The 14,443-nt window shown below is 38.1% G+C and overlaps 1 protein-coding gene across 2 annotated transcripts in view; it reads left to right on the forward strand.

Annotated features, from left to right (window-relative positions):
* The first annotated feature begins 579 nt into the window (after nucleotides 1-579).
* The window catches only part of LOC117557831 (tetraspanin-18-like), a 40,931-nt gene continuing 27,067 nt past the window's right edge, over nucleotides 580-14,443 (forward strand). The window contains exons 1-2 of one of the 2 annotated variants that reach the window (XM_034233796.1): nucleotides 580-747; nucleotides 11,081-11,167. In XM_034233796.1, coding sequence (XP_034089687.1) covers nucleotides 11,165-11,167 — 3 coding nt within the window. In that variant the 5' untranslated portion in view covers nucleotides 580-747; nucleotides 11,081-11,164. The remainder of the gene's footprint in view (nucleotides 748-11,080; nucleotides 11,168-14,443) is intronic. The other variant, XM_034233797.1, reaches the window with a different exon arrangement.

The raw sequence follows: 14,443 nt of genomic DNA on the forward strand, positions 1-14,443 counted from the left end.
AATCTCTGGCGCCGCCACTGCACCTTATATATTTATATTTAAGGCTTTACTGATTTGCCACAATAATGTCACCTAATGTTATTGAGTTCAAATATAAATATTGTGGCTTTCCAAGTTCACATTGATTGATGTGACTGCGATTAAATCAGCACTTCTGCCAGGGGATGCCACCCCTCAAATTCTCCTGCCACCCTCTTGCAACACCATGAATATTTGTCTTGATCCGCCCCTGCCTCCACCAGCTGTAACAGTCAAATGTGTTTCAACATCAGTAACAACATTCTAATAATCTGATATAACAGTATATGATAACATAACTTCCTGAAACCCATCAATTAGTCTACGATTTACTTTAATAGAATATTCAGAATTCATTTAGCTGGTAACTATTTTGTAATTTGTATTTGTTAGACTCTATTGTTGGTAGGCCTACTTTGCGCACCCATACACTGTTTATGTAAAGCTCCCAACACTGATCTGGTCGTACCTGATTTCAGTAACACCTGTTCCAGAAGTAGTTTTATTCTGAAATGTGGTACCGGAAGCGAATAGTGCTTTAAATATGAATGTAAACGCTACCAACAGCTCACATCGAGGAATGAACACGAGTCTGCAGACTCAACTGCAGGAGGCGTGACTGTTTTACAGGGGTTTGTTGGAATTAATAGTTTTTCGGGAGACAGTTTACTTCACTCCTACAACCGATAAAAGACACGTTTCTGAGAAAGAAGCTCTCATCTTTCAGCGGTAAGTTACAGCGGTTTATTTAACGTACAGCAGCCTACAGTTTACAAACAGTACCTTCATACAGCAGTGTTTACGTTTGTATTTAACTGCTAGCTTAATTATTTACTCCTGAAAATACGTTAAATTAATGATTTTGGCAGCTATATTCACCAACTTTCATAAGTGTAACCACAGTTTAGTGTTCATTGGTGACCGTAAAAACTTGTGATAAAGTAATATAGTGATAACTATATATAGGCTACTGTTAAAGTACCACTTTACATTGTTAAAAATTAATGAGAACAAGGCTAATTTGGGTGCAAGAGTTTAAATAGGCTAACTTTTGATAACGGCAGCATATTTTATTTTTGAAAAAAGACAATACTTGCTATACTACGTGTCTAACGCCTAGATAGAGTTGTAAACAAATAAATAAATGGAATCACAGTTTGATGTCCACTAAATAATTTGGGACAGGGTTGAGTTCACTGTTATCTGTATAGGCATAAACAAGATTTTGTAATTATTATTATTATTATGTATTAACCAAATGAACATGTCAGCCGATGAGTCACAATAAATCAAAGTGTAGAAATCATAGACTGTATATATAAAGGTAGAAATGCACAATATAGCCTACTGTATTTTTGAGGTATATTACATAAGAGCACTGACTAGCTCTTTGCACACTGTAAAACATTTCTGCTCAGAACATATCTTTTCACAATTCTTTAAAAATAACAACAACAATTAAGAATTTTTAATTTTTCCTTTATTTAACCAGGATAGGTTAAGGTTAGGATAGGATGTTACAGTGTTTGTTTATGTGGGGCTGCAACCTATTTCTTTCTGGTGATTATTTTCTCAATAAATGATTTTATAAAACTCTCAGATCAGACAAAGAAGGATAGAGGAAAATCTTCACATCAGAGAAGCTAAAAAAAAAATACATTATTTGCGTGAGTTTAATTCCAAAAAACTGACTTGAATGGTGAATCAGATATTGAGAGTCTTCGATTATTTTGTTATTTTTTCATGTTACATGTTTATATTGGGACCAATGATTGTGCTCTCAAACATCCTTCAGCACCAGCCTCAAATATCTTATTGGATGGAATATCTATTTGTTCTGATATATAAATATAGATAATGCAGGAGTATCAGTAAACAAATATAAAGAAAGTACAACCAGTTAGGATATCAGAATCAGAATACCTTAATGCTAAAAACCAAATTCTCTGTTGACAATTCACTAGCCAGCTTTATGTTTGGAGAAAAATTAAAATCTCTAAATAAGAGTTGAGTATCTGCCATGGCGGCGAGTGGAGTGGCCAAACGAGCATTTGGCTGCGGGAAGTTGCTACTTTCACAGCTTTTTACGTCTGTGCAACACATACTCTGACCCTTTGCATGTTTTTCTTCTGAGAGCCCTCTTATGTTATTGAGAGACTCATCTTATTTTCTGTGTGAAGTTTTCTCTGCGTGCACAAAATAATGTTCAGGACAGCAATGCCAAAAGGGGTTGTGTTACATAGCTTACAAGTTAAAGGGAGAATCTACCCTAAATTCACCCGATGGCCGTTTTGGCCAAGCTTACTTATTATTCTTTTTAAATAATCAATAAAGTCTTTAGTCTAAAAAGTGTCAGAAAATAATACGACACATGCATTGTAATGTGAAAGCCCAATGTGAAGAACCAACAGTCCAAAACTGAAGAATATAAGATTTAAATTAATGTAAATCAGGGGAGAAAAAGCAACAACAGGCATTAGCATTAGCAGCCTGGTTTTAGAGAAGACAATCTGTCGATCTGTTTGTCCAACACTTTGGTCCGCACTGAAATATCTCAAAAACTACTTAATACATTTCCCACAAAATGTACAAATATAGATGCTTCTCCTGAGGATCTTAAGTGCCACCATGAAGTTGACATTTTGTTTGACATCACCTCTAGGGCCACCAAGAGGTTGACAGTGGTAGTGTTGTTGTGGCTAGCATTGTTGTGGACTCTCTGTCTTGTTCATTGATAAAAGATTAACTAATCTTCTAAACTGTTCCTTATGAATTGACAAACCGACTGTTGGTTTCCAAACCTATATTCTTTGTATATTTCCTGCATGTGAAAGGATTTTAAAAGTTGAAATTGTTGTGTCAGTTTGTCTCCCAGTTGTCAAGCTCGTGCCACAGAACGTAGCAAATCTACAGTTTGATTCCAGGACTATTGTTGCATGTCGCGGCCCATTAAGGCCCTGTCACACTGTCCCGAAATTGACACCCGATAGACACACGATAAAGGAAATGTTCAAATTCGGCTGTGATCGTAGCAACATCGGGCCATTCGTGAGGGCATCTAAGCCATCGTATGACCGCCGGTGGAGTTTCTCAGGCTCCGGCAGCAACTTCGTGAGCGGCAACTTCGTAAGGCACTCGTGAGGGCATCTTGTCAAATCGTGTCATCTTCGTGTTATCATCGGTGCATTCACCCTCACTCTGATCGGGGCGAATGCCCGATGGCACCGATGATAACAAGATGCCCTCACGATGGCCTTACGAAGGGCAAAATTGACACACGAATTCAACACGAAAATGAACCTTCGCAAGGTCCTTCGGCAATTTTTTGGCATGCCAAAGATGTTGCCACCGCTCACGAAGTTGCTGCCGGAGCCTGAGAAACTCCACCGGCGGTCATACGAAGGCTTAAGATGCCCTCACGAATGGCCCGATGTTGCTACGATCACAGCCGAATTTGAACATTTACTTTATCGTGTGTCCATCGGGTTGTTTTATTGCACAGCAAAATCATGTAAATATATTATGTAAATAACCCAATTTTTGTTCTGTGAAACTAAAAAGGATATAATATATTATTTTGAAGGACAGTTGACAGGAAGTTGTTGTTGCTATGGAAACAACATTACGGAGAAAATGTAATATTTTCTACATATAACGACGGATAAAGTAAAGAACAAAGTCTGAAGATATCAGTACAGTATCATAGTACTGTAACATAATTGTTTTTGTTACTTTCGTTGCAGTTGTAGGTCTTAAATGTAATGTAAATGTTGCCTTCGTGTGTGGTTCGGGGCCATCTTCGTGCGAAATTCACAATTCCATATTCGTGTGTCCATCGGGTGTCAATTTCGGGACAGTGTGACAGGGGCTTTAGTCTACCAATGTTAGCTGTCACTCGGCTAAACAATCGATAAATAATCTTTAAAAGAACAGACATATGAGGATAAAACCCTCTCAAATCCAGTCCAGCCACAAGCCATGATTTGATTCTGTTTTTCTTGAGGAGTCCGTGTTGCTCTCGGTCTCACCACCTCCACATCCTGAGAGTTCAGGTCGTGTGTCTCTCTGGAGGACAGGCATTGTGGCGACGGGGAACCTCAGGTCCATCTGTCCCTTCTTTTCATGAGCAGCACTGAGGCACTTAGTCTATTTGTGGTACACAGCATGGCTGCTGCAGCCGGACAAAAGGAACAGCAGAGCTCAGGGGGAGCGATACGCAAGGACTGGCTGTTACTTTACTTCCCATCCCGCCTGCAGAGCGTCTCATGGGGGAGCAACGCTGCTGGTGGGACAGAGGTCTGACAAATAGAGCCCCTCATTACTGTAGATTTGAGACGCCATAAGGCTGTCATTGTTCAATTTTCTTTGTTCTTTACTTAGCACATTTTGCCAAAGTTATTAAGCACTTTGCTTGTTCTTTTTAAAGAAAAAATAGGTTTGAATATTTAAATGTTTTCCTTAAAAGTTCATTTACCAATTCATATATTCTTCAATATATAAAATAGTCAGAAAATAGTGAAAAACATTAGATCCCTAAGTAGAAAGGGAACTCTTTAAATTCATTTTTGTTTACTTTGACTAACAATCTAAAATCCCCCCAAAAAATGTGTACAACCTTTTTATAATTTCTGTTCCTGAGACAGTGAATTCATTTGTCCAAACAAAAAATAATATGCGATTTATTTTTTAGCCAAAACTCAAAATCTTCAGATTGGCAAATTGGCAATTTTCTGCTTTTAAGATTGTAATATTTTGTAAATGAGGTTTTGAACAGTTAATCGGACAAAAAGAGCTGTTGAAAGATGTTACCGTGGGAAATTTGAAGAAAGTAGTAGTTGTTTTGGTCCAGAAGCAGCTGTGTTGGAAAGTTCAATACAATCTTTTGGATGGAAGAAACTATTTTTTCTGCTAGTTTTTATTTATTTTCCGGGTTTCTATGTTCAGAAGGATTTTGAAGGCAAAAAGCCGTAAACGTATCCAGAAAAATATTAAGAATTCTCTGTAATGGATGTTTTTCTTTTATCATGTGTTAAACCTGCACATGTCTTTCTGCTAATGAGACATTCGTGGTAATCTGTTGAAAAAAGGAAGAGGGTCGTTTCCTTGATTTGTTGATTGAATTAGGAGCCTTTAACACGACCTATTCTTCTCAAACATACTGCAGACACATACGGCTCTTTCAAAGGTTTCTGGTTTTAACGAGATTAAATTCAGTCAAAGTGAATTAAAAGGCAGATGGTCTCCCTCCAGAGAGCGACCCCGACCCCGAACTCTGTTCTGCTGCAGCACGGGGGTCTCTACCAGCTCTTCTCTCTCCTGGCTGTCTTTCTCCTAACACATGTTGAGTTCCTGTGTTAGTCAACTACACAACTTATTTAACTCTTAACCGAAGCTGTGTAAGATCTTCACCATAAATTAGAAATGGAAAATATAAGTGAGAGTATAAAAGACACATAAAACAAAACAAGCATCACTAAATGTAGCTGGTAAAATTAGGTTTAAATATTCAACATCTTAAAGATTGTGTATGAGACAACACAGAAATTGTTTGTTTAATCTATATTCTACCAAATGACTTTGTTTCTCTGAAGAAGTGCTGTTAAATGGACCTTTGGTGACCAAACATTAACTTTTGGTCAAAAAGTGGTACAAAAACATTTCAGTTTCATATAATGGGATCACTTTGATGTCTGATCCTACATGCTGACATTTGTAGTTTCAGTTAAATGTAATTCCTGGTTTGATTTGTGGAACTGTGGTATGTGTAGCAAATATTTAGCACATATTAAAAAATGTTAAACGTACTAACTGAACGAGAAAGAATGTTAACATTAGCTATTTAGCACTAAACCCAAATAACAGCTGGGGCAGATGGAACTTTCATTAGTATTTGGTCATACGTCTATTGTACAGCCAGGAGACAGATAGCTTAGCATAAAGAGTGAAAGCAGGTGGAACAGCTAGCCAGATTCAGTTTGGGTAAACATATAATTGTTTGGCTGTCAGTTAAACTAACGTTTCGAAAATATATATCATACCTTTATAAATTACGTTGCATTGTTAAAAACCAATCCAGTGAACCAAATACTTCTGAGATTGTTTCATACAGGTAATAGTTTGAATCCTAAAGACTTAAACGTTTCTCATGAGTCACAACCAACAGATTCATATATTGGACAAAATCGACTGTATCAAATGATAATGAAGTTAATGAATCAAAGAGAGAGATGTCTCTCAAAATCACAACTGAAAACCAGCTGTTGGCGCAAAAGGAAAAGTCAGAAGATCAACAAAGTCTGTACGATTCATCCTCTGGGGGACATGAATGTCTGTACAGTTTAGTCTGGACCAAGTGGTTGTATTGAATAAACGTGGCTATTTTATTTCAGTTTGTATTTGAGGGCTGTTGATCGTTTGAATTTGGTAGTAGGGAATCATGCAGCAGAACGGACATTACATAGATCTAGAAGCTTCTTGACTCAAGCACACGGCAAAGGAAAGTCAAGTTTTCTGAATATTTTGTTATCGGAAATAGCAGACCTGACATGTTAACTAATGTTTAGAAAGTCACTCCTGGGTTTAAAAGCTGACTCATGACTCATTAAATTAAAGAATTTACAATATAACGATAATTATATCCAACAGTACATTGCATGCAGTGTGGTAGCTTTAACTGCATTCTGCCACAGCAAAATTCTTGGGCACCAGTTGCTGTGGTCTTATAAAACACAAAAGAAATGGTGCAGCTGTAACACAGTGGCTAAATCACCAGAGCATTTGGCGCCGAGCCACCCCTACACACTGTTAACACGTGAGAGCCAATAACTCAGAGCCTGAATATGTCCGCTGAGGGAAACCAGCAGACAGTATTTCTCCGTTTATTCTCCCAAATCTGAACCAGATGGTTTCTTTTACACAGTGAGGCAATTACAGCGAGAGGAGGCTGCTGCATGTGTGGTCCCGCTCAGACCAGGGGTTCACAACAGAGTTAGATCATCTGCATACAAAATTGCTTTTCGTCAAACCCTGTGCATTGATTTCACTTAATGAACAGCTAATAGAAGTGGCGATGTGCAGGTGGGACGCCTCTCTTCTCCGCCTCTGCATCCAACTCTCAGGTTCCTGTGTAATTGGGTCTCTGGAGGATTTACTTTCATCTTTTTAAGGTTAGACAGCTCAGCACTCTGAAATGGCACTGAGGTGCTGAAGTGTTGGCGGCAATTCGGAATTATTCTCTTTTCATCACATCTTCTGAAGCCATTCTTTGACTTTTATAGCAATCCGATAAAAAAAAATGTGTCTGGTCAAGATTCTCTGGGTCTATTGTGTCAGTTTATGCACACTCTTGCATATTTCAGGCATTGGTTGAAATTTCAAACCTGCTTGCTCTGACTGACATGCACTGGAGCAGTCATTTTGTCAACTGTGTGAATGAGTTGACTCGTCAAAAAGGCAGAAGCAGCTTTTGATCTTGTTTCATCAGAGTTCATGTTTGAATTTCATCTCAAACATATCATTAAGCACTTCAGAGATGAAAAACGGTTACTCATATATCCTCAAGAAATGTTCAGATGGTGCAGGATTAGTCACCTTCTCACTTGATCTGCACATGAATGTGATTTTGTTTTGTAAAGAAATTGAGCAAGTAAGAAACGGGGAGAAGGGCTTCTTTTTGTGTGGGCAGCAACTGCCATCAACAGATCTGGTCCTACACATGCGTGAGTCATGTGCCTTCTGTTTGAAAGGCCTGCAGCTTCTGCACAGCTGCCAGCAGAAACCTGTATCTGTGTGCAGGATTAAGAGACCATCACCTGCTCCTTTTAAAATGCATTATTATTTAACCTCAACTATAGTCATAATACTTATTTAAGAGCGGTTATTACAGTTCATCTGATTCCTTCTGGGGGGTTTTTTCTTGGAAGTTTCACCCTGTTTTTGTGGAGTTTTTCCTCTTTAAAGGGGACCTATTATGCAAAATGCACTTGTGTACGTCTTTTATACATGAAGAATAGGTGTCCCCGGTGTGTCAGGGACACAACCCTCTCTCTTTTCCTCCATACCCAAATTTCTAAAAACGGGGCTGCAACGGATCTAATACAGACTGATACAGATTTGAAATTGTTCTGACGTCAGAAACGGGGTCAGGTGGAGAGTGTATGGCCAACTCTCCACCTATCAGGGGAATGAGAGGTTGCGTGGCATGGTAACAGCATGGTAACAGCATGGTAACATGACGCTCGTGCCTCGCCCCCCTCCTTTGCAGGGGGGCGAGGCAGCTCATTTGCCACAGAATCAGCCCTTGTGAAAACAGGGCTGGAATAGAGCAAATAGAGCGAAATGAGGCATGGCTAAAATGCATGATCTGTTTGGTATTTTGAAAAAAAAACTTCACAGACATGTTTTATATAGGTATGCTCCCTACAATATATTCTTCAAATATAGCATGATAGGTCCACTTTAAAATAAAACTGGAGGGCGTAAAAATTGCTTGGTAAATAAAAAAACAGATTAAGTTCACTGAGGTCAACTTTGTCCAAGAATATACAGTATGTATATACTATATACTATATATGTATATACAGCATCACTTTGAAGTACCTTCCCCTACTGCATAGTGACCAGCAACATACTGTACAGTACAAGCACATTGAATGTTGAATACAGGCAAGAGTTTGAGAACAATATTGTTATTTGATATATATGATGTATATTTAAACCTATACAGCACGCCAATATTATTTTGTGTGTGTCTTTCGTAAAAATGTTCAGACGAAAAGGGTTTTCGCTGACTTTTTTGTGTTTTGTATATTTAGTTTTGAAGTTACAGTCAAAAAAATCTGGACAAAATCTTAATATCTGAATAAAACATGATACAACTCAAAAATAAATGTTGTTGCAGCAGATGCAGTCAAAGTAGGAAAACAATGCAGATAAAAAAACAAAATATGAACAATAAAGATTTGTAATACGGTGTAAAAACAAACAAACACATGTACACAATTCCAGGTAACAAGTAAAATAAATTGTTTTTCTGGTAAATCTGTCCAGAATTCTGAATTTTTAATGTTAAATTCTGAATAAACGACATTCAAAACTTTTGTTTATCCTGATTGTTGCACAGTTTATAATAAATATCTATGATACAGAGTAAAAAAATATTTTGAAATATTGAATTATTTTTATCTCTGATCTGACCCTATTATATTATCAAAAGCTAAGTCAAAGTCAGAGACAATCTCCTTACCCTAAAGCTGCTTTTTTGAAGTTTTTGTTTCTTTGATCCAGAATGAGCTGGAAACAATAGTCTGCTCACCAGCTCCCACAGATCAATACATGTTGGCTCACAGGGGATCGCGGTCATGTCCAATATTAAACAAAAGCTTTGTCGGCGGTGCAATCGGAAACAAAAGAGCAGCTAAGTACAGAAGGATTAGTTTGTGCACTTTTAATTCCGCTGCAGTATTGTGTGTGTGTGTGTGTGTGTGTGTGTGTGTGTGTGTGTGTGTGTGTGTGTGTGTGTGTGTGTGTGTGTGTGTGTGTGTGTGTGTGTGTGTGTGTTGTGTGTGTGTTGTGTGTGTGTGTGTGTGTGTGTGTGTGTGTGTGTGTGTGTGTGTGTGTGTGTGGTGTGTGTGTGTGTGTGTGTGTGTGTGTGTGTGTGTGTGTGTGTGTGTGTGTGTGTGTGTGTGTGTGTGTGTGTGTGTGTGTGTGTGTGTGTGTGTGTGTGTGTGTGTGTGTGTGTGTGTGTGTGTGTGTGTGTGTGTGTGTGTGTGTGTGGAGAGAATAATATGAACTTTACAGCTTCACAGTTAGTCATCTCTATTCATGTGTTTACTGATCAAACACTTCTGCAGTTTTGAATCACGTTTTTAAAAAAAACTGAATCACGCAGCACTGTGCATTATTGGAGCATGATGAATCACTCGATTACTAAAGTGAGTTTTTCCCCTTTTTGGCGTTTACCTGATGTACTGTACTGTATGTAGCATACAATACCATCGCAGCAACAACATCCATCATCAATTTGCTGCTCGCATGTGGGGGTTGCTATAGAAACAGCTAGACATGATGTGGACTACAAAGATCACAGTGTGAAATCATCTTTGTTTTGTCTGGAGGGAGAGCTTTGGAAAACTTTTGCATCATGGCCTATGAAATATATTGGAACCTGTGTATTAAAAGTTTTATAGCATGGGTTCTCTTCAGCTATGTAATATAGAATCATAATGGTAAACAACTCGTACAGAATGCAGATCCATTTGAAAAGGATATTTGTCTTTAACTCAAAAGGAGTTTACAGTCATGCTATTCTTTGAGCTACATGTTAATACCATGCTCAAAATGTCAAAAACAACATGTTGATGTACATTAGTTTAATTATTCACCATGTTCACTATCTTATTTATGCGTAAGCATTTGCTAATTATTACTAAATATTGGACAGAATTAAAGTCCCCCCCCCCCCCGCCTAAAACGCCTCAATTAGACTCTCACTTACTTCTGCGACAAAGTGACACTCACGCTTCTGTTGGCTAGCGCACAGATACATTGTACTGATACACTAAGGGGCAGGACAACTCTAAGTGGTTGACCAATCACAACAGAGCCGGCAAGCTAACCAATCAGAGCAGACTCTGCTCCAGTTTCAGACAGAGAACACAGAAAATAGCTTTTTGAAGATTAAAGCATGTAAACATCTGACAAAATACAAATATGAACCTGAAAATGAGCATAATAGGGCCCCTTTAAAGAACCTTATGGTGTTCGAAGTTCACCAAAGTTGTTCAGATTCATCCTCTGGCAAATATGACATCTGATTTTCAAATATTATGGCAAACAAACCATCTACTGTCATGGAAAAATAACTTGTAAGCAATTTATACCAATTATATTGTTATTATGCAATAACGTATGAGATCCAGATGCACAGTATTTTACATCCGGCATTTAATATATCGCAATCCAAACTGGTTTACTGTCCCACTTTGTGATTATTTAGAGCTTTCATGTTTAACCTGTGCTTCCTTATGAACCCAACAGTAACTCCTCTGTTTTCTCTCTACAGCTGATGTAAAGCAGTTGGAGGTCAAGGGTCCAACCTGCCGTTCTCCCACCTACATTTCAACCGAGAGCCATAAACAGGTACATAATGGTAGGATGCTTTCTGTTGCTACTCAGTCACACTGACCTCTCACTCCTTTGTCACACATTTCTAGAGGGGAAAACTTAAGTATTTTGGAAATAACTCAAAAAAACTGCAGAATATCCTACACACAGGATTTAAGTTTTCCAAAGAAAAAGTTAAACATATTCTATTATTAAATATTAATTTGTGCAGCCTTTTTGGAGGCATACCTTGCAATTATTTTACTGTTTCTAATGCTAAAGTGCTTATTTTTATTATTATTAATTGGGTCCAGTATACAAACGTGACTTTGTTCTGGTTAAGTTCAAACTGCTCTCTAGAGACAGAGTAATGATTGTGAATCCCAGAGGTCAGACTGATCAAATGAAGTATTTACACTGTCTGTGATGTTCAGGCGCTCCGTCGACTTCAATTAAACATATTACTGTTTATTTATGCAGTTTCACTTAAAGTGCAGTATTATTTACTATTTCAGTCTGGAACGTGATTTTATTTGAGGTTAATGTATCTCCTCACAGTGTGTCTGAGTGACAAACCACCTGGTGTAAAATGCAGCACACATGCACTCGTTCCTACATAATTATGCAAACACACATGAAAGCGTGTGTGTCTGTGGCAGATGGTGAGCTTCACTGTTCATTCCTCTTTACAGTTAAAAGATAGTTTCGCTGTGTTTATTTCCCTTCATCAGTAAAGCTCGTCAGATGTTTAAACCAAATATTGAACATATATTTTCTTCTGTCTCCACTGAGCGAGTGCAGACCTTTGCAAAGCCCAATGGTGCCTTCACATGCTGCTCATGGAAACAGCATGGACACTACAAGGAAGATGTGTTTGTATTTGACTGTTCATTGAGTTTAAAAAACACGTTGATATATGTTTCAGAGTTGTTGTTACAACTTGATAGAGCGTTCACGTGAATTTACCCCAGCCGGGAACTCATTTTGATTATTCTGACACCACATGAATGCAGCAAAAAGGCCCTATCAATCAAGGTCAAGATCCACAATGTCAAAAAAAGCCTTCTTCTGTTGCCTATGCTCCACACGTCCACCAAGTTTCCTGTCGTTTTCTGGAGAGGAACAGACAGATAAACAGACAGATAAACTAAGCTTTGCAAAGGTAATATACTAGTTTATGTTTTTTAATACAATAGAATCACAAAACATTTTAAAGGTGAAAGAAATCTGCAGAAACTGTTCGCTCGAAAAAGTACTCAAATATTTGACTTAATAAAAAAATCGTAATATCACTCCGTTATATACTCTGTTCCAAGTAAACTTAAGGATTACACTTAAGTAATAGTTCATGTAATAAGTATTGTTTACATGAACCTAAGCTGTTATTATTTTACCAGTGGAATGGGTTCATTTAGAAAAGCAATGTATTTTATTTATAGTGAGCCATCACTTACACAGAAGGCATAATAAAATTCAACTGCAGGTGAGAGTTGATGTTTTCTGCAATTATGTGGAAAGAAATATGTTCGTATGTTGGAACATAATTGGCTATAATAAGAAGGGTTTCTTACCATTTTAGAAATGGGCAAAAATGCAATATTGTGCATCCATAACTATTATATACAGCAGGGGTGCCCAACCTTTTTTGAACCGAGAGCTACTTTTAAAGTTGCCAGTCTGCCGAGATCTACCAGTCCAAATAGAGAGGCGTAGCCATTACTGACAGCCAGGTAAATACACACTTCTACTTGTATAAAACTGACCTTTGTACGATGAATACTTCATAAAATACTGCAGATCCTTTATCATACCTTTTTCTAATCTACACACGTACAAGTATTTAACTGAAGTTACACAACAGTGTTGTTGATACAGAGTTGGAGTTTATTCACACGTCACATACTACAGTGGGTAATGTTTTCAAGAAACATTGAACAGTGCTGCCACATATGACACAGGAAAAAAGAAAATACTCTGAACCCTTTATTTGCTATTATATACAAATAGTGTTGCTACAAAAGCATAAATGAGGCTTACTAATAAGACAACTCAGATCTGAAGCTACACAGGAATCTGCTGCCAAAGTGCAATAAAAAAGACAACATTAATAGAATCAAACCCTTTTTTTGTTGCATTTTAGTAGATTATAAAAAGAAATGCCTTTTTAAAATAGGATGCAAGCAACACTAGTTTCTTAACCTGAATTGATAATAGACTATAATCAATTTTTAAGTTTGCATTCTTATACCATTTTGTACAATAATTATAATGAATAAGTTCAAACAAACTAAAACGTACAGCTGATTAATAACGGTAATAACGGTTAATAACTTGAGTTTTTATTATATCAAAAACCTGTTGAAATGCTCCTGTTATTTTTACTGTCCCCCAAAAGTGCGTCACGCCGGCCAATCACAAAGCTTTGATGCGTTCAAGAGCATTATTCTGGCACGGAAGATTATGTTATAGGACATTAACGATAAAACAGAATATTGTTGTTCTATTTTTAGACACATCTCGCGATCGATTGGTTGGGCACCCCTGATATACATTATATCATGTTAATGTATTGTACGTTTAGTTAAAGGTCCCATCATATGCTTTTCTGGTTATTACCCGTCCGCTTGTGTGTTATGAAGGTTTTTCTGTATGTAAACGATCTGCAGAGTCACAAACCCTCAAATTACACCCTGTAGCGAGTAAAACTCTAACACAGAAAAGACCTGTCTGTGCTGCCCCAGAACGCCTCGTTGGAGATTTCTCTTTTTCCATTGTTTTCTTCCGGGGCAGGTTGACGTCACTAAGTCCAAATGGACCAATCCACACACACACACACACACACACACACACACACACACACACACACACACACACACACACACACCACACACACACACACACACACACACACACACACACACACACACACACACACACACACACACACACACACACACACACACACACACGCAGCCTGAGCTCCGCGGTGCTCCGGAAACGACACCAGTAATCCACCTCACACTGTCTGCTCCTCGAGCCTCGCAACGTCCCGCCAACATGGCACCCAGACCCCACGCAGCATTCTCATCTGTTTGTCATTACTGGTGTCATTTACTGGTTGCTAACAAACGCCATTGTAACACATAAACACACATCAGAGCACAGTGGGCTCATAGGGAGGGGGGGCGGGGCAGGAGCTCCAACAAGGCGTGTAGGACAGAGAGTGAATACATAATATACAGAGATGCTGTATGAGAAACCAATGTGATTTTGGAACATTAAATCTATTCTAGTAGACCTCAACAATGGAATTATGATCAGT

Source organism: Gymnodraco acuticeps, unplaced genomic scaffold (assembly GCF_902827175.1).
Source record: "Gymnodraco acuticeps unplaced genomic scaffold, fGymAcu1.1, whole genome shotgun sequence".
Taxonomy (NCBI): Eukaryota; Metazoa; Chordata; class Actinopteri; order Perciformes; family Bathydraconidae; genus Gymnodraco; species Gymnodraco acuticeps.